Source organism: Enhydra lutris, unplaced genomic scaffold (assembly GCF_002288905.1).
Source record: "Enhydra lutris kenyoni isolate GAN:26980312 unplaced genomic scaffold, ASM228890v2 scaffoldscaffold22, whole genome shotgun sequence".
Lineage (NCBI taxonomy): Eukaryota > Metazoa > Chordata > Mammalia > Carnivora > Mustelidae > Enhydra > Enhydra lutris.
The window spans coordinates 39,583,203-39,609,626 of NW_019154106.1; the positions used below are offsets into that span (position 1 = coordinate 39,583,203).

The 26,424-nt window shown below is 35.2% G+C and overlaps 1 protein-coding gene across 2 annotated transcripts in view; it reads right to left on the bottom strand.

The window, feature by feature from the left end:
* Positions 1 to 516: 516 nt before the first annotated feature.
* LOC111150069 (protein arginine methyltransferase 3) overlaps positions 517 to 26,424 on the bottom strand; it is a 129,312-nt gene continuing 103,404 nt past the window's right edge. For both annotated transcript variants that reach the window (XM_022507407.1, XM_022507409.1), the window contains 3 exons: positions 14,410 to 14,460; positions 14,125 to 14,212; positions 517 to 2,299 (listed from right to left, as the gene is read on the bottom strand). In XM_022507407.1, the coding sequence (XP_022363115.1) occupies positions 2,190 to 2,299; positions 14,125 to 14,212; positions 14,410 to 14,460 (249 nt within the window). In that variant the 3' untranslated portion in view covers positions 517 to 2,189. The remainder of the gene's footprint in view (positions 2,300 to 14,124; positions 14,213 to 14,409; positions 14,461 to 26,424) is intronic.

The following is a 26,424-nucleotide window of genomic DNA, read 5'->3' on the forward strand; positions in this document are numbered from 1 at the left end:
GACTAGTTGGATGAATCCTATACATTACAATATAACAATGTTAATCTTCACAAAGAAAAATAGGAGGAAAAATGTATTTTCTTAATGGAAATGAAACAAAATCCTTGGGACAGAGTAGTTTGCTATCCCTAAATGTGCATTGGTCACAGCATGAAAGGACAGTGCATTTATCACCGTCAGGGGCTATGAAGTTTTAATTGTTTGTACCAGCTTAACAGCTGAAATTCCAATCAAAGAGCTAACATTTGGACTCTCATGGTCTCATAAAATGTTTAGGTACACACATTAGAATGTTTTGGCCTGCAAAGGCAAACAGAGACCTACCAACTATCGTTGGCCTATTTATAACCAGGAGAAAATCAAAAGAGCCACTGGATGAAAATCTAGGCACATCAAACAAGAGTTTTCAAAAAAAATCTTTTATGAGAAATGCTTTTTTAAATAGTTGAAAAATTTGTTACTCACTTACATGAAGGAAAAATAAGGCAAAAAAATTATGCAGTATTTGGTTACTTTAAAAATCCATTAAATCTTTTTACAGGGCTTCCTTATTTTTATCACTCTACTATACCCAAATTTGTACCTGAAGTCTTTCCAGACAAAATTTAAAGTACTTTGAGCTAAATTATCAGCACCACACATTTCTAATAATGTTCTAAATTCAAAAACAAGCTGGCCGGTTTAACCCCGTGAAAACAGAAATTACGCTTATAGAAGAAGCCAAGACTTAAAAGACTATGATCTGAAATACATCATTTGAAGGGGTTAATTTTGCCATTACTAGTAGTCCAGTTCCCTAAGACCAAAAGACAATTTTTAAAAGAATTTTGCTATATTAATTTCTGTCAAAATATTCCCACCCATTCATGTACTTAAGGGCACTATTTGATGAGGGAACAATTCCCAAATGAATCTAATGTAGACAGCACATACACTGTGGAAGGGATCCTTGACTGACTAATGATACTATCACGTAGCATTTAATGGATGTCTTCTATGTGTCAGGCACTGATTGAAGTAGCTGGAATGTATTAACTCATGAACTGGTGTATTCATAAAGGGAGAGAGAGGTGAAGGAACAGGACTACGATCCAGTAAGAGCCTACACCTAGGCACCGACCCCAGAACTCATGCGGCTCAACACCACGCCATGCTGCCTTGTGTAGGTCTTATTTTGAAAAAGAACCAGCTGTCAAACTGAAAAAAGTGTATGAGCCAGCTGTCCTTAAATCCCCATTTTCTTAAAGATGATTCCTTTGATAAGACTTTTTTAAATACTTCTGATCTTATAAAAGGCTTTAGTATGTTAAAACATTTTATAATGTTAATGGTTGTTGTACACATTTTATTGAATGTTTTCTATTCTGCCTTTCAAATTGAGTCAATAACTGTAAACAACACAACTGTAAGTAGATTAACAGTTACATGTTTAACTTTGCATGTAAATCTCGTTTGAAAAAGATATATTAGTACTTATTTTTAAAATAAGTACTTATTTTTCCCGACCTTTAAAGACTTGTATGAAACCTAGGATAAACACATTGAAATTAGATTTCCTGGGCAGTACTAGAAAACTGGCGAAATAACATCTGCAAAGATGAGAAGTTCAGAACTAGAGGGTAATCAACTAAGCTGTCTTTCAAATATGATTTGTGTGATGTTCTTTTCCATATTTTAGTCCCTCCCACTTGCTCTTTATTTATACTCTAATATTCTACCAAATAATACAATTAAAAACTACTCCTCAGAGTAGAAATCTGCAATAAAATGTACAATAGTTTGTATATAGTTACTAGTTTAATAAAACATTACCCAAATAACTAATCAGTTACTAGTGTTTAAAATTTATAGTAAGAAACATTAAAAACAACAAAAGACTACTTCTTTTCAAATTTAGGCCTATTTAAATATTTTCAGTATAGCTAAACTCAGTGTAATGGTTACATTCGTAAAATCTTGCTGAACAGACTTCCAAGACTGTGATAATAATATAGGTGGTCCACTAGGAACTGATGTTCCCTTCCTTAGCTGAATTATATGAGATTCCAACCACATGTCTCTCATCTTCAGTAGACTCATTAGGAAAGATCCATCAGCAACATGCTCACATAAAACCCCCTCTTTCCACTCCTACCCATAACCCACCCCTATACTAAAAACTGCAAGTTAGTTGTGCTTTCATAGCCTTTTCACTGGAGACCGTAAGTTTGAGTTGAATTATTCAATGTGAGGGTCACAATGAGAGAACGTGGATCCTTCTTATTCTTGTGGACTGTGATCCTTCCTTTCAAGGCTTCACCTATGGAAGAGAGGCAAAAGATGTGTTTAAGAATTCAAGGAATACAGTATGGCAGGGAAATAATAATGTATATCTAGTACTTCTTGCTTATCATTGTGAGACAGTTCACTCATTTTGGAAAAAAATTAATAAATTTTTAGGACAATTTTATGTTTAATTTTTGAACAAAGCAGATCTAAAAAAATGAAAAAAATTAAAATTAATTTAAAACATAACTGAATATTTAAAGCATGAATAACAACAATGTATTGGGAGATAATCCATGTATAGCACCATCTGGGGAAGTGAAATTTTTCTAACAATTGCTCAAAGGATTGGAGGGGGTAAATGGAAGTAAATTACTGAGAGTCTTAAGTTATAAATGAAATGGCATACCAATGTTTGATGGTAGTCTGGTAAGCTAAAAAGGCATGCTGGAACTCTCGAGCAACAATTACAAAAACAAACCCAACACATATAGTTAATTAGCCAAGAGTGGAGATAAAATGAAATAATAAAGAGTATTCAATCAAAAAAAAAAAGTAGGGGCACCTGGGTGGCTCAGTGGGTTAAAGCCTCTGCCTTTGGCTCAGGTCATGATCCCAGGGTCCTGGGATTGAGCCCCACTTCGGGCTCTCTGCCTAGCGGGGAGGCTGCTTCCTCCTCTCTCTCTCTCTGCCTGCCTCTCTGCCTACTTGTGATCTCTGTCTGTCAAATAAATAAATAAAATCTTAAAAAAAAAGTAACAAGGAAAAAAGCAAGAAATAACAGGGATACAGGAAAAAAAAAGCTAATGACAGAATTAAATCTAGTATCACCGATACTAATATTAACTGTAATATGTTTAATACTTTGAATGTAGAGACAGCATCAAAGTAAAAGGAAGGAGAGCTATTCTATATAATATTCTATATAATGTAACGCTATATTAATCAGAGAGTCTGAAATGGCAGTATTAACGTCAGACAAAAATGACTTCAGGAAAAAATATACAACCAGAGATAAAGAAACACATTTCAAAATAATCATCCAAATCATAGAGACCTAATGACTTTTATGTATGACTATATGACTACAGAGCTTTAAAATGCATGATGCAAATCTGACAGAACCACAGGAAGACACATATAATCCACAATTATCACCGGAAATTTCACCTCTCCTCTGTCAATAATTGCAATAACAACTAGACAGAAAACCAGAAAGAATATGGAAGATTTAACACACTATTAACCAACTTGACCTGGTTGACATCTACAGAACCAAGACAGATTACATCTACATATGCTGGCTCATAAAACAGATCTTAATACACTTAAACATAAAGAAATCATACAGAATATGTTCTCTGACCAAAACTGAATAAAATTAAAAATAAACAGAAAGAGGGCACCTGGGTGGCTCAGTGGGTTAAGCCGCTGCCTTCGGCTCAGGTCATGATCTCAGGGTCCTGGGATCGAGTCCCACATCGGGCTCTCTGCTCGGCAGGGAGCCTGCTTCCCTCTCTCTCTCTCTCTCTCTCTCTCTGCCTGCCTCTCTGCCTACTTGTGATCTGTCCCTGTCAAATAAATAAATAAAATCTTTAAAAAAAAAAAATTAACAGAAAGATACGTGAAGATAACTTGAATAATCCCAAAACATTTAGGAATTAAACAAAAGACTTTTAAATATTCCATAAATAAAAATCACAAGGAAGATACTCAAAGAAAAGTAACTTGAGGCCCCTGGGTGGTTCAGTAGGTTGGGCAGTTGGGCATCTGACTCTTGGTTTCAGTGCCTATTGTAATCTTATGGATAGTGGGATGGAGCCCCCTGTCAGGCTTCACGCTCAGCAGGGAGTCACCTTAACAATTCTCTCTGTACCCCACCAAAATAAATAAATAAATCTTAAAAAAGAAAAAAAAGAAAGGCAATTTATTTTCCTTTTTTTTTTTTTAAAGATTTTATTTATTTATTTGACAGAGACACAGTGAGAGAGGGAGCACAAGCAGAGGGAGTGGGAGAGGGAGAAGCAGGCTTCCTGCTGAGCAGAGAGCCCATGCAGGGCTCCAACCCAGGACGCTGGCATCATAACCTGAGCTGAAGGCAGACGCTTAACCGACTGAGCCACCCAGGCGCCCCAAGAAAGGCAATTTAAAACACTATTACTTTGGGGCACCTGGGTGGCTCAGTGGGTTAAAGCCTCTGCCTTTGGCTCAGGTCATGATCCCAGAGTCCTGGGATCGAGCCGTGCATTGGGCTCTCTGTGCAGTAGGGAGTCTGCTTCCTCCTCTTTCTCTGCCTGCCTCTCTGCCTACTTGTGATCTCTGTCTGTCAAATAAATAAATAAAATCTTTAAAAACAAAAAAACAAACAAAAAAACAAACACTATTACTTCTATTACTTTCACTTCTTAGAATAGCGAATATTTAAAAAAACTGAATTTTGATTTGATTCCTTAGGATGAATGATTAGAGGTGGAATACTTTCAAAAAAGGCATAAAGTATATTCCAGTTTTTAATTCCTGCCATCTTCAACAACGCTGGTGTTACTAGAAACAAAACAAAAAAAATGAGTAAAAGAAAACAATACAATACTTTTGTTATTTAAACACTGCCAGAATCGGACTACTTTGATTGCATTTCAGTGATGATCAGTGGTGATGGGTATCATTTCAAATGTTTAACCACCATCTAAAAAAAAAATCCTTTGTGCATTCAAGTTAGTGATTTTGTTGATGAGGATATGAGGTATTGTTGCAAATGTTTCTTTTTAGTGCATGTCCTCTAATGGTTGCTGCTGTTTGATTTAAGTTCAATCCTTAAGATAAGGGTCAAAATGGAAGTGTTCGATAGAGCTTATGAAGCAGGTCACCAAATTCTTCATTTCAAGTTTAAAGGATACATTGAAGCGTTCTATGTAGCACAAGTCAAGATGAGCTAGTTGTGGATACTTTTGATAAATTTTCATGAAAGAAAAAAAATTTAAGCATCAATAGTAAACAAAACATCTGAATAATTAAAACATCCTAACAGTAATTCCCTTATAAACTAGTATAATTTTCATGTCTTAAAATGAAATACAAGCAAAGTAACTATTTCTATAATAATCCTAATTTCAAAATGAGGGTGCCAACAGCACTTATTTAAGTTAATTAAATAGCATGAAGGGTCGCAGTAATAAATACATAATTCACCCTGCTGAACTCCAGTCAATTGTTTAGGCCTGACAAAAGTGCCAAGTCAGTAGGTGTAATACCAGAAGGGATCGTAGTAATTAATCAGTGTCAAATAGATATAAAATGACTGATGCCGTGAAGCATGTGTACTGTATGGGAGCTACAAAGGACACTCTCTGTGGAGCTGAGCAGTTACCACCTTGTTTTTATCATCAGCAGACGGCCATTAGTACCACAAAGCAGTGTTGCAGTTCAATCAAGAGCAAAATTGATTTCATTTCAATTCTGTTCTAGTGGCTTTTTAAAATTAATTTCTTCCAGAGCAATGAAATTTCATTTCCCCAGAAGGGGGAAAATTTTAAAATCATTATTATCACTATTAGAGCTTAAAGAATGAAAGAGAAAAAGAGAAATGGATTTTCCATCATATAAAAGCTTACTAGATACATACGGAGAAAGAAAAATAAATAGCCTGACTTTAGTCATATTTTCAAAGCAAAATTACATGAAAAAGATATGGATTTTTACAGTAAACACTGCCATATAAGTTCATACAGTAAAAAAATTGTACATTAAATGAAAGGGGACAAACACATTGAATTTAAACTTTAAAGTAAGTGTTCTCTAACTACTTTAAAAGTATTAATTCTGGGAGGATGTTCTGTTACTCCCAGAATGCTAGAAGTGCTCAAATGTTAACAGCATTTCTTCTGAAATATTTTTAGATCTAGGCTGTGAAGAAAATATAATAAAAAAGCCAAACACCAAACAAAACAAACTAGGCTCATTATTTTATACTTCCATTTTGCTTTTGGCCAAATGTACAAGTCTTAGTCTGAGAAATTCCTTATTCACACAACATCTTTTCTTATTTTTTAAATATCAAGTCTACCCTTAAGGGTGGAAAAAGAGATTTACTATTACTGAAAATATTCACACACCCGCCCCCATGCCCCACAATCTAGGCAGCTTAATGAAAGACATATTTATAATATTTTATTTTAAAAATCTTATCATATTAGTTTCTAGATACTAAAACAAGGCTTATATGTACAGTAAATTATTCTGAATACACTCTTGGCTTTATTTAATTTTATCTAATAATTTTAAAGCATATGAGTCCAAAGTTACTTTTAGTTTTAATTAAACACAACTACAGAGAACTCTTCAAACATGCCAAGATAAATTTGAACACCAAGCTATTCAAGTTCAATACTATGATAAAGTTTTTGAGAACATCACAGTTGACAAAATGGGACAACCAAATAAAATGGCCAGTAAATGCCTTTGGCATGATGTCACCCAAGGTGATTAGAGGAAATGAGATTTCAAAACAATGCATATTACTATACTTATTGGTACATTCAGTAAAATATTTACAATATGGCAAATACTACCATCAGATCAAAAAGGAGAAAGACAACTTATCATCTATTAGAGAACCCTTTATCACAGCATACTGAGATGTACTAACACAGATGTATGCATGAAATGATCTAGGAGAACAAAGAAGACAGCAATTAATTTTCTAAGGTGGCGGAAGATTTACAGAAATAAGCTGGGTAATGCAGAGAAAACTGAAATTTATCAAGTGAAAGAGGTCAAACAGCTTTCTAGGTAGACTATCTTAGACTAAGGCAAGGAGTAAGAAAAGATAGGAAAGTTAGCTAAAAAATGCATGGTCTGTATAAGTCCATATGAGCTGGAGCATATTATGGGCTACTGATGGAATGTAACACACTGGGACTGGAAATGAGGAAAAATGGTCCGATTGTAAAGGGCCATGGAAAGAAATTTGGATTTTATCCTGGAAATATTGACAGTCCAGTGAGGGTGTTTTTTTTTTAAATTAACTTTAGTAAGGCATAACTGATGGTAAAATGTGCATATTTTATGTGTGCAGCAATGGGTTTTATCACTATCTCACCTTCCTAAACTTTTGCCTACCCCAAGTCTCAAAGATTATCTCTTACGTTATCTTCCAGAAGTTTTGCAGTTTTATACATTTATATTTAGGTTTTTGACCCATTTAGATTTGGTTCTTGAATACAGGATAAGGTAAGAATTAAGACCATTTTCCTGTACAAATACTTAAGTTGTTCTAAACCTTATTTCTTGAAGATTATCATTTTCCCACTGAATACAGTGACCCTTTGGAAAAAAATTAACTAACTATACAAAAGTGGGTCTATTTCTGGATTCTCTACTTGTTATAATAATCTCTATGTCTATCTATAGTATAATATCTTACTGTCTGGTTTAATATAACTTTTTAGTAGTTTAGAAATCACATAGTATAAGGATTCCAATATGATTCTTTGAAAAATTGCTTGGTTACTCCAGGTCTTTTGCGTTTGCATACAAATTTTAGAATCAGCCTGCCAATTTCTTTCTTTTTTTTTTTCAGCTTGTGAATTTCTATCTTGCTGAGTTCTCTTACTAGTTCTGTAGTTTTTTTAGATTCCTTAGAATTCACTGTGGACACAATTATATTATCTATAAATAATGACAGATTTATTTCTTCCTTTCCAATGACTTTTATTTCTTTTTTCATTCCTTATCACACTGGCTAAGACCTCCAATATAAGAAAATAGAACTGGTGAATGTGAACATTCTTGCCTTGCCCCAAACAGAGGGAAAGCATTCAGTTTTGCTCCATTCAGTATGACGCTAAGCTATGGACTTTGTGTGGATGCCTTCTATCAAGTTGAGGAAGTTCTCTTTTATTTCTAGTATGCTATGAGTATTTATCATGAACAGATACTGAATTTTGTCAACTGCTTTTTTTTAATTAAAGATTTTATTTATTTATTTGACAGAGATCACAAATAGGCAGAGAGGTAAGCAGAAAGAGAGGAGGAAGCAGGCTCCTTGCTGAGCAGAGAGCCTGATGTGGGGCTCGATCCCAGGACCCTGAGACCATGACCTGAGCCGAAGGCAGAGGCTTTAACCCACTGAGCCACCCAGGTGCCCCTCAACTGCTTTTTCTGCATCCACTGATGTGACCATGTGGTTTCTCTTCTTTAGACTGTTAACATGGTTGACTGAGCCTGGTGGTGGATGTTAAGGAGGGCACATATTGCATGGAGCACTGGGTGTGGTGCACAAACAATGAATCTTGGAACATTGAAAAAATAAAATTAAAAAAAAAGAGAGACTATTAAATGATTCTAAAATACTTTTGAATTTTATATTATTGACTCAGTTTTGGATTCCTGGACTAAACCCCACTTGGTCCTAGTGTATTGTTTTTTTAAAAAATATTGCTGGACTCAATTTGCTAGTATTTTGTTGACAATTTGTGTGTCTATATTCATGAAAGATGTTGTTCTATAGTTTAATTTTCTTGTACAATTTTTGTCTGGTTTTTGGTATCAAGGCCCTTATAAAATTAGTTCTCTTTTATTCTCTGGAAGAGACTGTATAGAATTGGTGTTATATTTTTTTGAAGTAGCTGGAAGAATTTGCAGTGAAGCAATCTGTGCATGGAGATTTGTTTTATGGAAGGCTTTCAGGCTGGCTGCCTGTTTTTGTAAATAAAGTTTAACTGGAACACAGCCACACCCATCATTTACATACTATCCCTCAGAGTTTAAGGTGTTTGTGGATCCCTACTGCAGCCACTGTGCGGTTATTTGGGGGCTAGGATATAAGAGAACAAAGAGAAAAAAAAAAAAGAAAAATGGGGATTTCTCTAAGCATTAGGAGATCCTTGCCCCATTCCTCAAGTTAGAATTAGAGGAGCTAGTTCATCTGTGCTGATGCCTTAATTCTGAGTTTCGGGCTGCCTGAGACCAGACTGGGGATACTGGAAGCAAACAAATCATAAATTTATTACCAGTTCAGGGTATTCGAATTCTGGTCTTCTCCAATTTATCTGATATTATTTACTTTTCAGGGATCTCAAACAGCTGTTCCACGCATTCTGGTTTATTCAAGGTGCATTTCGGTGAGAAAGCTTATTTTTATTGCCCTAAAAATCCTCTGTGCTCTGCTTATTTGTATCCCCTGCCCTCGGCAACCACTTCCCCCCCCCCGCCCCCACTGTCTCTACAGTTTTGCTTTCTCCAGAATGTTATATAGCTGGAATCACAGTGTGTAGCCTTTTCGGATTAGTCCTTTCACTTAGTAACATGCGTTCAGTTTCCTCCATGTCATTTCATAGCATCAGAGTTTATTTCTTTTCAATAATATTCCATTATGTGGATATACAGACCATTTAGTTTTAATATAGTTATCCATGTTTGAATATGTCTACCATCATACCTTTTCTTTTTTTTTTTTTTTTTTTAATTTTATTATTTGACAGAGAGAGAGAGAGAGAGAGTGAGCACAAGCAGGGGGAGCGGCAGAGGGAGGAGGAGGATCCCCAGCAAGCAGGGAGCCCAATGCTGGGCTTGATCCCAGGACCCTGGGACCAAGACCTTAACTGACTGAGTCACCCGGGTGTCCCATACCATTTGTTTTCTATTTCTTTATGATTGTATCTTCTTCTTCTTCTTCTTCTTTTTTTTTAAAGATTTTATTTATTCTTTTGACAGACAGAGATCACAAGTAGGCAGGGAGGCAGGCAGAGAATGAGGAAGGGAAGCAGACTCTCCGCGGAAGAGAGCCCGACTCGGGGCTCGATCCCAAGACCCTGGGATCATGACCTGAGCAGAAGGCAGAGGCTTTAACCCACTGAGCCACCCAGGCACCCCAATTGTATCTTCTTTTGAACCAAATCTTTTTCTCGAGATTCCATTTCATCTTCACTACTAGCTTATCAGTTATATTTTGTGGCTTAATTAAAATTTTTTTTAACTTGTTCCTCTGGTGTTTACAATATACATATTTATCATGATTTACCATTAAATCAGTTCATGTGCAATGTAAAAACTTAATATATTTCCATTTTCTCATTAATTTTTTTGATCACTGCCATACATTTTATGTCTCTGTTTTGAAACCCACAATATATTATTTTTGCTTTAAATTATCTTTTACAAAATTAAAAAATGAGTAAACAAAGTCTTTTTTTTTTTTTTTTTTTTACAAAGTCACACATTTACCATTTCTGACATTTCCCATTCCTTCGTTCAGATTCCACTTGGTGATATTTTCCTTTCACTTGAGAAGCTTACTTTATCTTGTATTGACAATCTGCTGGAAATGAATTCTTGCAGTGTTTTTCTTCTGGAAGAGTCTTATTTAGGCCTCATTTTTGAAATACATTTATTCTAAATATAGAATCTAGATTGACAGTTTCTTTTAGCACTTTGAAAATGTCATTTATCATCTGGCTTACATAGTTTCTGAAGAATATTCTGATATTATTCTTTCTTTGTTCCTCTGTTTCATTTTTCTCTAGTTCATGTTAAGACTTTTGATATTATTATCACTATTTATTGGCAACTTGTTTGTGATATGTCTTGGTGTTGTTTTCTTTGTATTGAGCTTACCTAGGGTTCACTGAATTTCTTCAACCTGTGGGTTATAGCTTTTATCAAACGAAAGAAAATTCGGCCATTACTGTATCTTCAAATATATTTTCTGTCCCTGCTTCTTTGGGGGACTTTTTATGACATTTAAATTAGTGTGCTTCATACTTTCCCACTGGTTACTGTGGATGTGTTCATTTCTTTAAAAAGTCTTTTATCCCTCTCTGTGCTTCATTTTGGATATATTTTACGCTGCATCTTTAAGAACACGGACCTTTTTTTCTGTTAATTGCATCGAATGGCATTTTCACTTCAGATACTATAATTTCCATCTCTAGAAGTTCTATTTGGATTTTAAATATCTTCTCATATAACAGCAGTTATGTTTCAATATGCTTGTGTGCTTATTTCATTTCTGGATCTGTTTCTTTTGATTGACATTTTCCTGCATTCAGCATTTGATTGGAAGTTTAGGCCATGATGAATTTTATGTTGTTCAGTGTTTTTTGTTTTCCTTTGTTGCCAATAAAGTTACTTTGGTCCAGTTTTTTTTTTTTTTTTCTTTCTTTCTTTTTTTCTTTTAAGGCTTGTTTTTAAGCTTTGTTAAGGAACATGCAGGTTAGCCTTTAGTTTAGGGGTAGTTTATTCCTACTATGAAGCTATGGTCCTTCTGGACTGAAGAGAGTCCAAAAGGAGTCCCCACTCTAGCTGGTTGAAACTCAAATACCCAGAGCTACATGGAATCTCTGAGAACTGTTTGTTCACAGCTGCCTCAGATGCTTTGCTTGACCTCAGGGATTTCACCCTACCTCCATGCATCTTAGTACTCATCTAAAACTCAAGGGGCAAAAAACCAAACCAAACCAAACCAAAACAAAAAGCAAAAAAACTTAAGGGGGCATTGTGTGTAGATTTCTGGAGGCTTTTGCTGATTAGCATGTCTTCTTTAGTACTCTGCCTGTCAACTTCTGCTTTCTACTCACTAGTACTACCACCAGCGGTTTAGGAGGGTTTTAAAAAAAAACAAAAAACAAAAAGGTGTTGTATTTCCTTATATAATCCCTTCTTTATACTATCATAGCTGAGAAGGACCACATTTTCCTTACTTTGAAATTTCCCTTTTAAGTTTTTCCTGGTTGTATTTTAGGGGATTCCAAAATTTTGTGGTGTACTGGTCTTACTATTTAAATATAAGCACATATACAATGGCAATGAAAGAAATACAGAATGTAGACAAGGCAATATTAAAATCATAAATCTCCTTCACAGTATTCTGAAAAAGCTGAAACAGTTACTCTAAGGATTACTGGGTAATAAGTAGTTAGGATTTCAAAATTTCACTAGAATAAAATAATATTTTGTTGTAATTAGACAGGAGAAAATTCAAATGCTATCTTAAATCTCTCTCAAGATTTAAACATGAATGAATTAGCACTACCTTTAAAATTTAGCACTAAGATAATAAAATGGGAACTGTGAAGAAAGCAACATTTTCAAGTTTCCAAGTATCAATCCAAATACCAAAGCTATACAAAACCCAACCAAACAAAAATAAATGAAAATGTAATAAAATTTCATTTGTGCTCATCACACTTCAGTTTTGCTGTGCTCAAGCTTTTTGGAGAAAGAGAAAATGAGACCATCAAGGTTTTATTTCCATAGCACTACAATCTTAAAGTGAAAACATGACAACAAGGTGCTGCTTTACTCTAATAGTGTTTATGTGCATCTACCAAATTCAATTTATGCACCAACAGGGAAATCAAACTATACCTGAATTTTATGGAATATTTGAAACACAGAGAGAACAGTATAATGACCACCCAGACCCACCACTCAAGTTTTGTCAAATCTTAACATTCTCCCACAGTTCCCTCAATTTCTAAAAGGAATAATTCAGGTCTATGACACTGAATCCCCTTTAAAGCCTTCCCTGATCCTATTTCTATTCTTCTGCAGGGGCAGCCACACTGAATTCCCCAGTTATCATCTTTAAGTATTGCTTCTTACTTTGACTATGTGTGTTTGTACAGGAAACTGTTTCACAGGTCTTTAAACTCCATATAAACAATGTAATGTAGGAATCACTCTAACTTTTTTTGCTTAATGTTGCTTCTGATATTCACAAATACATGATCAATCTGTTACAGAGATTTTACTGTATGCAACTATCATATTTATCTATCTTCTGTTAATGGACATTCAGGGTGCCTCCAATTTTTCACTTCTACAAACCATACTGTTGTCAAGATTGTTGTAGACAGGCTGCAGGGGAGACTGTTCAGAATACATCCCTAGAAAAAAACTGTGGTTTTAGCGATGGATACTTATACATCTATACTTAACTTGAAGGTAGCAAATGTTCTCTAAAGCTGTACCAATAAAGACTATCAGCAGAAGAATATAAAAGTTCCATTTGGCTACATGATTGCAGGTACTTGGCCTTGTTAAATTTTATGTTTTTTTTTTTTTTTTCCTCTAGTGATGGCTAAGAAAGTTTCTTACATAGTTTTAATTGGCTTCTCTCCCTGAGTTCCTAGTGATTTTGAGTTTCTTTTCGTGGAAGTCTGTTATACATTCAGGCTTCATATAGTCAGAAAGCTTTCTGTAAAGGTGGGGGAGGATAACTTATATGTAATAAACAATTTAAATAATAGAGATTCCACAGTCAAATTCTAACTTTTGGAGCTAAGGGTATAGGTACGTAAGAACTCTAGATGCTCATCAGAGTGAGCAATCGATGAGGTGCAAGACAGAAGAATGCAGAATTGGGCCAGTCCTTGAGCACTGTGTAAGATTTGAGTGGGTACAGACTGGGGAGAGCCCTCTAGACACATATACTGAACACTGTAACTACTGAATAGCATTCTTTTAAATTTACACTTCACCTCTATCAGTGATATTTCTCTTTAGTCACTTTGGAAGTGAAAGCATTTTTACTTATATTTGCAACTTAATATATACTACTAGTTAATACTTAAAGAAAAGTTGTCAGAATTACTTTGTGGGACTCAAAATAAAAGCTACATATTAAAGCATATTTTAACTGGCAGGAATTATAAATCTAATCTAAATAAGAGTTTTCTTTAAATCACTACTTTATTGAAATGATATGCCATCTAAAATTTATGTAGCTCTAAGAACATCTTATCTTACTAGATGTTGCATTGTTTCGAAGACAGTGGGCATACAATAAGTCACTGTAGAATGAAGGAATAATGTTTACTTCAAAAAGAATAAGACATTTCTCTCCCTTTTCTTTCTCACCTGCTTTAACGGAAAATGGCTTTTCCAATAGAAATATTGTTTGTTTCCAGTGTGTTCTGGCACTCTGGGGGCCCGTGGAGAACACGACCTGCATTGGTAAGAGTTCAAAAGTATCTGATGAAGTACAAGATTTTTAATATCATGCTACATTAATCTACTACATCAAATACAAGCTCCGATTGCTTACAACAGCAAAATGCTTATGATCAAACACCTTGGGGCACAAAAATAAAATACAATGTATTTCACATAATTAATTCTTATGGGAAAACTCATGATACTTACCCTGCTGTGACAATTTTTCTCAAAATATATATCAAAGTAGCCAGCAATTGCCTGTTTAAAAAAAATAAATAATTATTAAACTAATTACATGACATAACAATTATTCAGTCTTTCAAGATCATGGCAAAAAGAAACCATTTCAAAGAATAGATACCTCTTATACTTATGACAGGTCACTATTACCTCCTGGAAAAGATGTTACATGTGAAAATGAAGTCATATAATTTGGCTTTCCCCACAGAAACAATATAATAATAAGGGCAACAAGGCTAATCAAATAACCAATATGTGTTTTATTAGAGAAATGACTGTGGTAGACTACTGAAAAGTGAGAGACCACATGAAGGAAGAAGCCTCAGCCAGCCCCAAGAGCTGACCCATGCTCTCCCAAAGACAGCCTGCTGTGCAGGCGGGAGCCATCTTGGAGCTCTCTGCTCCAGTCAAACCAGACAACTGCAGCAGCCTGAGAGACCTGGGGAGAAACCAGCAGAAGAACTAGAGGACAAGTCCAGTCCGGACTGCAGAATCATACACAAATAAATCTAAATGATTGTGACTTCAAGGTACTTGGTTTTAAGGTGGTTTGTGACACGGCAATAAATTTAACTTAAACATACTCTTTTATACAAAGATCTCATTTAATTTCTTCTGATCTTGTGCATCTAATTTTAAAGCAAAGTACTATGAATATTTTTGTAATGAGATCAACAGAATTTTTAAATGCCACTTTTTTGCTGAAGATAAACTAAAAATATATAATAGTACTCAAATAAAACATATGTTTAAGCATATACCCAAAGGAGAACCTCTGAGGTAACTCTAAGGGTTACTGTGATAGTATAAAACGGTCTCTAAAAGACAAATATTCAGATTAGGATATGTAATTTTCATTTCTTTTTAAAATTTAAATGATACCATCCCTTTTTCTTTCATTAACAGCATTAGGTTTATCTATTTTTAAAACTGGCATTAAAAAATAGCTTATAAGGTATTAAAAATAGGATACCGATTATTGAAAAATCACTATAAAGCTAGCTAATTTGTGTACTCTGCTGCTTTTGTTGAGAATGTGAACTTTTATTGATCTGTGAGGTTAATACGGATTGGGCCCAAAACAATTTCGATATTTAACACTGAGGTTCATTACGTTTTAGATACCAAGAGAGAATCAAAATACTATTTATAATTCTGTCAAACAGACAAAATATAAAACAATGTAGTACTCAGGTACAGATTATTATAGAAAACTATGTAGTTACTCAGAACATTTCTAAAACATGACTTCTATCAGTTGATTTCCTGGTACTCCTCCATAGACTAATTCAACTATTTTCTTAAATTTATTCCTGTATGCCAGTCTTGTTCACCAGTGTCCAGAGCAGTGCCTGGCCCATAGTACACAATAAATATTTGCTGAGAGAATGTGCTTATTATATACAATTCTATTATAGAACTTACCATACTACTTATAGTTAATTGTGCTATCAGACTACAATGTGTGTGTGTGTTTTTAAAGATTTTATTTATATTTGTCACAGAGAGTGAGCGAGTGAGCACAAGCAGGGGGTGCGGCAGGGAGAAGAAGCAGCAGGGAGAAGAAGCAGCAGGCTCCTGGCTGTGCAAGGAGCCCCATGTGGGATGGGGGATAGGATCCCAAGACCGATCCCAAGACCGTGGGATCATGATCTGAGCTGAAGGCAGTCGCTTAACCAACTGAGCCACCCAGGCCAGGCAGGCGTCCCAGACGGCAATTTTTTTTTTAAAAACAAAGCCTATGTGTAATTCATATTGTTGTTCTCCTTAATTTGCATAGGTCTCTCATGTAGCACGTTCTCAATACATTTCAGTTAAGATTTTCAGTTTTCAGTTTCTTAAATTCAGCTAGTCTTACTATGTTGTCAGGACACTTTATGAAATCAGTGAATAACCAGACTTAGAACTTATAATTTTCAACTGAAAAACTGAAAAAAGAGAATGTGGGAATCATGGGGGGGAGGAGAGGAACCCTACTTTGTAGGGACCCAAAAAAGTCTCAGCCTGACCTCTGAACTACAGATTAGTTCCAAATCAACATAACAAAGGCTGAGAGAATGGAACTAAAATCTCAACCACGGGCACAGGCCTTAAAAATCTCCAATCAACAAAGATCTCCAGAACATAAGAGAGATTTGAAAAAGCTGTACAGAGTTAGACTAATCACTAATCAGGGTATGTGTAGAAGAGCCCAAAACACTACAGCAAACGTTTAAAGAACTGGACTGAGATGTGAACCACCGCCTGCCCAGACATGGTTGACAGGGCTTATGTTTTGGCTTTAACTGGGTTGACTGCCCGCTCACACCAAACACCAACAACATTCTCTAGATAATTATAACAGGACCGACAGTACACACGACATAACACGCACAACATCCAGAAAACAATCCAAAATTATTCAACACACAAAGAACCAGGAAAATGTCTTTAAGAAAAGAGATAATCCACAAATGCCAACTGTGAGATGACCCAGAAGCTGGTACTGAGACAAAAACTTTAAAACAGAATTATAACCGTTATGGGGCAACAGAAATGGGGCACTGAAATGAAGTGAAAGATAGAAATTCTTGTAGAGAAAAAGAAACTACTAAATAAATGAATGAAAGAATGAATGAATAAATAAATAAATAGATAAAACTAATGGAAGTTTTAGAATTAAAAAATGTAATAACCAAAATAAAAAGCTCCCTGGGCTAAACTGCAGAATGGAGATGACAGGGAGAAAAAAAAAAAAATCAGTGAATGTGAAGATAGGTCAATTGAAAGTATCTAATTTGAAAAACCAGCAGAAAAAGATTGAAATACAATGCAGGAACCTCAGGAGCCTGTGCAACTAACATACAGGTAAATGGAGGTCCAGATGGAAAAAAATATAGGAGCGTGAAAAACCTTTCAAAATTCTATATCCAGCAAAAATATACTTCAGGAATGAAGGCAAAATAAAGACATTTTCAAGTAAAGGTAAACTAAAAGAATTCATTGCCAAAAAACTTTAGAAGAGATGTTAGGGGCGCCTGGGTGGCTCAGTGGGTTAAAGCCTCTGTCTTCAGCTCAGGTCATGATCCCAGGGTCCTGGGATTGAGGCCTGCATTGGGCTCTCTGCTCAGCGGGGAGCCTGGTTCCTCCTCTCTCTCTGCCTGCTTCTCTGCCTACTTGTGATCTCCGTCTGTCAAATAAATAAATAAAATCTTTAGGTAAAAAAAAAAAGAAGAGATGTTAAAGGCAGTTCTTTAAGCTGGTGAGCAACAATACTGGGAGGAAACCTGAAACATTAAAAACAACAGAAAAACAACATAAATGATCAACAGTTTAAGATTACTTTTAAAAGATTACTTTTTCCCTCAGAATTTCTTTAAAATACTTATGATTTTTTAAGACAAACATGATATAACATCATTTGGTGGGGTTTTCCATGTATGCAGATGTAATCACAAAGATCAGTGCAGGGGGATGGGTGGTTAGGAGGAGGAAGAGTAAAATCCCACCAACATATATAAATGTTTATAAAACTGGGATGTGAAGAAGGCTTTCTAAGCATCACACATAGGCAGAAACTTAAGAGAAGCTTAAAACTTTAGTAACAAAGCCATAATGAGATATTACCTTACACATGTCAGAATTGCTAGAATCAAAGAGGCAAGAAATAACAAGTGTTGATGAGGATGTGAAGAAAAAGGAATACTTGGCTGTTGGTGGGAATGGAAACTGGTACAGCCACTATGGAAAACAGTCTGGAAATTCCTCAAAGTTAAAAACAGAAATATTATATGATCAAGTAATTATAAGATCAATCCACTGGGTATTATACAAGAAAACAAAACCACCAATTTGAAAAGATACATGCACTCCTATGTTTACTGCAGCATTATTTACAATAGTCAAGATATGGGAGCAACCTAAGTGCCCATTGATAGATGAATGGATAAAGAAGATGTGGTACATACAAACACTGAAATATTCAGTCATAAAAAAGAATAAAATCTTGCTATTCACAACAACATGGATGGGCCTAGAAGTTACTATGCTAGGTGAAGTAAGTTAGAGAAACACAAATACCACATGATTTCACTTATATGTGGAATCTTAAAAAAAAAACAAAAAAACCAAAAACAAAGAAACAAACAAAAAAAAACCCAGACTCTTTTTTTCTAAAAGATTTTTTTTTTTTAATTTGAAAGAGAGAATGAGAGAGAGAAAGTATGAGCAGGGAGCAGAGCAGAGGGAGAAGCAGGCTCCCTGCCAAGCAGGGAGTTTCGGTGTTGTACACCCAAAACTAGTATGACACTGTATGCTACTTATACTTTCATAAAATAAAATTTTAGTGTCAAATTAAAAGATGAAGAAATCTGAGAGTATTTGCAATATATATATATAACAAAGGGACACTGTCTTTTTTTACATTAAGCTACAACAAATTAGTAAGAAAACCATGTCAAAAGAAATTAGAAAACAAAGCAGGAAATTTATAAAAGAAAAATCAAATAATAAGCATAAGTAAAAGATGTTTGACCTACTTAGAAAAATAAGTAAACTAAAACAATCAGGTACGATTTTCCTTGATCACGGTGGGGAAAACTTTTTTTTTTTTTGGAACTTTTTTTTGGGAAGATTTTATTTATTTGACAGAGAGACAGGTCACAAGTAGGCAGAGAGGCAGGCAGAGAGAGGGAGAGAGGGAAGCAGGCTCCCTGCTGAGCAGAGAGCCTGATGTGGGACTCGATCCCAGCACCCTGGCAGAGGCTCTAACCCACTGAGCCACCCAGGTACCTTGGGGAAAACATTTTTTAAAAGATAATATCCATAGTTAGTGGGGAAAGTAGCATGCATACTGGGAAAATAAACTGAAATGACCTTTCTAGAGGGAACTTAGCAATACATAATAAAAGACAAAACATCTGTATTAAAAAGTAGTCACAGAGAAAATGGTACACACGCTATGATTCGATCTACATATAGAATATTCAAAAACAGCACAATTTACAGTGTTGTAAGTCACAATAGTAGTTACCCTTCAACAGCGGTAGAAACTAGAAAGGGGTTACACGGAGGGCTCCTGGGCTGCTGGTAATATTCTGTTTCTTCAGCTGACTGCTGGATACATGGTGGGTATTCACTTTGTGCAATTTTATCAAACTACACTTAAGATCTGTGTACTTTTCTGTTGTGTAAATACATGTTATGGGCTCAGTCAAAATGTTTATATAATGCATATACTCACTGACCCAGTAAATCTTAACTTCCAAAAAATATTCTATGGAAATTTATCAAGTATGCTTGCAACGATTTATCTATAAGATGCCAATTTTAGCCCACATTTTCAACAACAGGTGACCAGTTAACAAATCATAATACCTCCATAAGATGGAATAACATTTTGGCCATCAAAAGTAATCCTATAGGTAAATATTTATCAATTTGGAAAAGCAGTCACAATATACTATTGGATAAAAGAATAATATATATATTATCGGCACTTACTACATGCCATGCAAATGTGAATACATATGTACATATCTGAAAAGATATTCACCAAGCTATTGAAAGTAGATGATAGATTTGGAATGTGCATATTCATCAGCCTTACCTATAATTTAGATTTCCCATAAAAATGAACAGCTTCTGTGATAATAAATTATTTTTAACACTTGAGTTAAATGATCTATAGTACTGCATGGAGAGACATTCAATTTAATTATTACCTTTTATCAGTTCCCTTAGCAACGCCCACCTCTGTACACCCAAAGGCTAGGTAGGGCAATATCTAATATGTAATAGGAACTAAATGAACTTGAAAAAAAAATGACAAGTTTTTCCAACTATAATACAATAATAATATTACTATAATACTAACAACTTCCATTATCAGGAAATGTCTAAATACAAATATAAATATAAATCTGTATAAAATACACAAAGCAAAACTTCATATATTTAACTCTGGTAAAAGACACTGGCAATATTACTATGATAGAACAAATGTAATTATAATAGAGTATATAGGTCTAAACGAAGAGGGGAGACTGATGCATGAGTTTGCAACAGAATTAAAAAAATCAAAGTATTTGAGAATACAAAGATATTTTAGAACTGTCTTCCAATCCCCAAATTGAACTATCTATGAAATTCAGTTAAAAATCAAAGAAACTCGTCTTCCCCCAAGCTCCCCAAATACAGTGAAAAGAAATACTGGGTAGTCTGGGGTAATAAAACAGTGCTAAGCCTCAAGACAATAAATAAAAATAAAGATATAATTCACTTTGATTATGATAATTTGGCAGGGGCCTATGACAAAGATAAATCTGAAGTCACATCTACTTTATAGTTCCCTCTGAAATGCATCATAGTTTCTTCAACTCAAACAGATTTACCTCCCTAATCATGTCTGGTGGAGGGTAATACCAAAATCAGTTCTACAGCACCCATGAAGCAGAAGCACGAGAAGCTAGAAGAAATTCACCTGCAATAAAAAACTATGTGCAAACCACCCCCCCAAAAAACAAAAAAACAAACTATGTGCAGATAATCGACTCATCAGACTGTTAAGATTCACATAAATGGGGCACCTGGGTGGCGCAGTTGGTTAAGCAACACACGTTTGGTTCCAGCTGGGGTCATGATCTCAGGGTCCTAAGATCGAGCCCCACCTGGGCTCCACGCTCAGTGTGGATTCTGCTTCAGATCCCTTTCCTCTGCTCTTCCTGCTCCTGTGCTCTCTCTAAAATAAATAAATAAATCTTAAAAAAACAAAAACAAAAACAAACCCAAACCAAAGAAACCCCACAAAACTCCAGAAAGATTCACATAATTGAGCAAGTAGAAAACTCTTGCTCTAAAAAAACCAAAGGGCATTTCTGGTTTTAAAACGGGTATTAACCCTCAAGCAGAATGCTACTGAAAGGGAAAGGGCTCCCCCCAACTTATAAGTGGTCCTTAATAATTAAAATAAGATATTAGACAAAAAGAGGAAAAAATGTCATTAAACTTGAATCATAGACTATAAAACCCAACTGAACTTCGATTAGTGTTTTTATTCTCTGCGAAGCCATTACAACCAAATACGTCAGCTGATTTAGGGACAAAGCTATTTATTCTGGTGAAGAACATAAATATGCCACTATTTTTCCATCAGTTTCACTACCTTGTTACCATCACTTTGACAGGCTACCTCTAGGTCTGTTGAATGTTAATTTCACTGAACTTACACTCTCTCTGTGGAAGTCATTCAAATGTAAGAATAAACAACAACCACAGGAAACTGAAAATGATGGCTAACAGGCAATGGTAATAAGTAACAGGAGCACAACTTGACATGTGCTTAAAAAAGATCAGATAGGGGGCGCCCGGGTGGCTCAGTGGATTAAGCCACTGCTTTCGGCTCAGGTCATGATCTCAGGGTCCTGGGATCGAGTCCCGCATCGAGTCCCGCATCGGGCTCTCTGCTCGGCAGGGAGCCTGCTTCCTCCTCTTTCTCTCTCTGCCTGCCTCTCTGCCTACTTGTGATCTGTCAAATAAATAAATAAAATCTTAAAAAAAAAAAAGATCAGATAGGTTATAAGGCCTAAGACTGGATACATTTCTCTTTTGTTCCACATGTATATGTTGTCAGGGGCAAAGGGAACTGCTGAGGGGAAAAAACAAGCATTAAAATAAAACATCTGTAGAAGTTGGACTAATCTGTAAAGGCAAGGTCACAGTTAAATAAATAACATCTCACTGATTATACCACCGTCAGAAAAATTTTTTAAAAAGTCCTTAGACTGAGGGGTTCCTGAGGGTGGCTCAGTCATTAAGCATCTGCCTTTGGCTTGAGTCTTGGTCCCAAGGTCCTGGGATTGAGCCCAGCATCGCGGGCTCCCTGTTCAACGCGAAGCCTGCTTCTCCAGTCTCCCGCTCCCCCTGCTTGTGTTCCCTCTCTCGCTGTCTTTCTCTGTCAAATAAATAAATAAAATCTTCAAAAAAAAAAAAAAAAGTCCTTAGACTGAGACAAGTGAGAGTCTGTGGTAATTAAGAACAACAATAGTGCTCATTGTAGAAGAAAACAGAATAAAAGAAAAATACATGCATATGCAGCAAACTTCTGGGACAGTCTGATCACATTTGTAATTTGGTGGGAATCCTCCACATATATAGGAAAATAATTCAGGCACGTAGCTTTGTTGTGCATCTTAAACATTCCTAAGCATTAGAATATAGTCTTTCAAAATGAACTGTTTCTTCTTTGTGGATTTCACAAAGAGGAAGAAAAAAACTCACAGTATGTGTAAACTGAAGATTTAAAAGTCTGTTTTAAGCCACGTTTTGTTTATCCCAGACACACAAAGGTAAATGCACTTCGTTTTTATACATGCTCATCTGAAGAACAATGACTTGGAATAAAAGTAAATTATTTTCTCATGTATTTTGGTGCGATGGGTATTTCTTTAAAGAAAATGTATCATGTGTGTATGGAACAGGATGGCAGCCAATGAAATAAGATCAGACTAGACCTTACGAGGAAATTAAAAATTATCATTATCACTATCACCTGCAGGGAGTAATTTATCATTTCTGTTCTTCATTGGTATCATGTTCCAACAGCGTGTGGTTACAGCAGATACAATTAGGCAGCTGGCCACAGAAGTAGGAGGATAATGTGCTTTTGATGGAGTTTATCCAAGCATGGAGATAGAGTGTTTGTAATCCATGCAGCAGAATCACTATAACAAAAATACAATTCATTTTTTGTTGGAGTATTCCTTTCAAAATCTTAATACAAAATTCAAAAGCCAACTGATGACGAGTCTGAAGCAAGTAAAGAAAGCGTAAGAAGTAAATACATAAAAATGATTACTATAGCTTACATCATTGTATATAAACAAGATGATAATATAAACATAAGCCATGCAAGCTGCTGCATAAAGAGTATGAACTCTGCTGTAATAACTGGTATTTAAACTAAGAAGATGAAATCAACAAATATGAAAATTGTGTATGATTTTCTCCCAGTATTAACTATACCTTAAATCATGGACTCTTTCTTCTTCAATTAATTTTCTATTTTATCCCAAGAGAAAATTTGCATCTTTTCTTTCTTTCATGATTCCTCTAGGGAACAATACATATTAAGTGCCATATACTCCTCAAGGGATATTGCCAAATTGAGTAGTGTTTGGAAATAGACCAAGCAATAGGGGAAGTAGCAAAACAGACAATAGGTCTAAAAATATTTTTAAAAAAGTATTTTTACCAAAAAACTCAATAAAATTATTTTTTGACCTACTTAAAATATTTCCAGGTTATAACTGAAATTTCTTTTAAATTTACTTATCTGGGTCCCTTGTAATTTCAAAATTGCTTATTAAAGTGCTTTTAGCAGGAAAGAAGAGATCACCTCTTCAGAGCCTACAACGTAAGTACTTTAATTCTGACATTTCATAAATTGAGAGCTTACATGCCCTAACTGCTCAACATTTTTTCCTAACTATAAACACAAGATACTGTTCTATATACTCAATAATCACTGACATTTACTAATATTTTCACTTTTAAAAACCTTTTAAAGTACAGTGTATATGCAGAAAAGTGCACTTAAGTGTACACCATGAATTTAAAAAAAATACAACCATGAAACCCAGTTTAAGAAATGAAACTCAGATCAAGAAATAGAACATCCCAGCACCCCAATAATCCACCCGAGCCAATCCTAGGCACATCTGGCCCAAAGGGTAACTACTATTCTGATTCCCCCCACCAGCTTTATTGAGATATAATTGACATAGAACATATAATTAACACATAACAATTATAAATTTAAGGTGTGCAATGTATAAATCAGATACACATATATTGCAAAATGATTACCATTAATCATTAATTAATTAATGAGTAATTAACCATTAATGTGATCAGCATTAGTGAAAACCTCCACCATGTCAAATAATCATCATTTCTTTTTTGTGGTGAGAATACTTAAGATCTATTCTCTTAATAACTTTTAATACTTATAATACAGTATTAACTGTAAGCATAATGAGGTACACTGGATCCCCAGAACTTACTCAGTTAGTATCCTCTGACCAATATCTCCCCATTTCTCCCACCCTCTATCCCGTTATTACCACTTTACTCTCTGTTCTATAAGTTTGGCTTTTTTAGATTGCACATGTAAGTGATAGCACGTAGTATTTATTTTTATCTGACTTATTTCACTTAGCATAATTCCCTTGAGGTCTATCCATGTTGTTGAAAATGGCAAGATTTCCTTCTTTTGATGGCTGAATAGCCCTCTGTGTGTGTGTATATATATGCACGTGTGTTTATCTTCTTTATCCTCTCATCTACTGATCGATACTAAGGTTGCTCCCATATTTTGGCTGTTCTAAGACTGCAATGAATATGGCAGGGTAGCTATCTCCTTGAGATTCTGTTTTCATTTCCTTTACATATAGTCAGAAGTGGGATGGCTGGATCATATATTAATTCTATTTTTAATCTTTTGAAGAAACTCACACAGTTCTCCACAGTGGCTGCACCAATTTACCTTCCAGCCAACAGCGCACAAGGGTTCTCTTTTCTCCACATCCTCACCAGCACTTGTTAGCTCACCACTATACTGATTTCTAAGATCACAGATTCATTTTCCCTATTGCATATTTCAACATAAATGGAATCATACATCATGTAGTATTTTGTGGACTGGCTACTTTCCTCACTATTGTTTTTTAGATTCACTTACACTGCTGCACATTACTTAAACTGTTAAAAGGCTGTAAGGCATATCTGACTAACAGTTTATCCAGTCTAGGACTGACTGACAGGCACTAAGTAGGTTTTTTTTTTTTTTTAAGATTTTATTTATTTATTTGACAGAGATCACAAGGAAGCAGAGAGGCGGGGTGGGGGGTAACAGGCTCCCTGCTGAACAGAGAGCCCAATGCAGGGCTAGATCTCAGGACCCTGGGATCATGACCTGAGCTGAAGGCAGAGGCTTTAACCCACTAAGCCACCCAGGTGCCCCTCTTCTCCCCCTTTTTGAGATATAATTCACATACCATAAAATTTTCATATTTAAATAAACTGCATAATTCAGTTTAAAGAATATTCAGTTGTACAACCATTGTTGCAATCTAATTTTAGAACATTTTTATTACCCCAAAAAAGAAATTCTGTATCCATTCCCCCTCTAATCCCAGACCTGTCTATAGATTTCCTATTTTGAACATTTCATATAAGTGGAATCATACAAATGCAAGAGCATATAAATGGAATGTTTTCATGGTTAGCTACCTGTACTTCGCATAACCTTTTCAAGGTTCATCCATGTTGTAGTACATACAGATACTACTTCACTGTATGGATCTACATTTTGTTTATTCATTCTCCAGGTGATGGACATCTGGTTTGCTTCCACTTTTTAGCTATTATGAAGAATGCTGCTACGAGCACTCATGTGAAAGTGTTTGTGTGGACATATGTTTTCATTTCTCTTGGGTATGTATCTGGAAGTGGATGAATTTTTAAGTTAATCTTATTCATAAACTCAAAATGGATTAAAGACCTAAATGTGAGACCTGAAACCATAAAATTCTTAAAAGAAAACATAGGCAGTAATTTCTTTGAATCAGCCATAGAAACATTTTTGTTGATATTTCTCCTCTGGGAAGGAAAACAAAAAAATTAAATAGAACTACCATATTATCCAGTAATTCCACCACTGGGTATTTACCCAAAGAATATGAAAACACTAATTTGAAAAGAAATATGCACCCCTGTGCATTATCTACAATAGCCAAGATAAGAAAGCAACCCAACTGCCCATCCGTAGATGAATGGGTAAAGAAGATATGGTATATTTATACAACGGAATATTGCTCAGCCATAAAAAGGAATGAAATCTTGCCATTCGCAACAATATGGATGGACCTAGAAGGCATAATGTTAAATGAAGTAAGTCAGAGAAAGACAAATACCATATGACTTCACTCATATGTGGACTTTAAG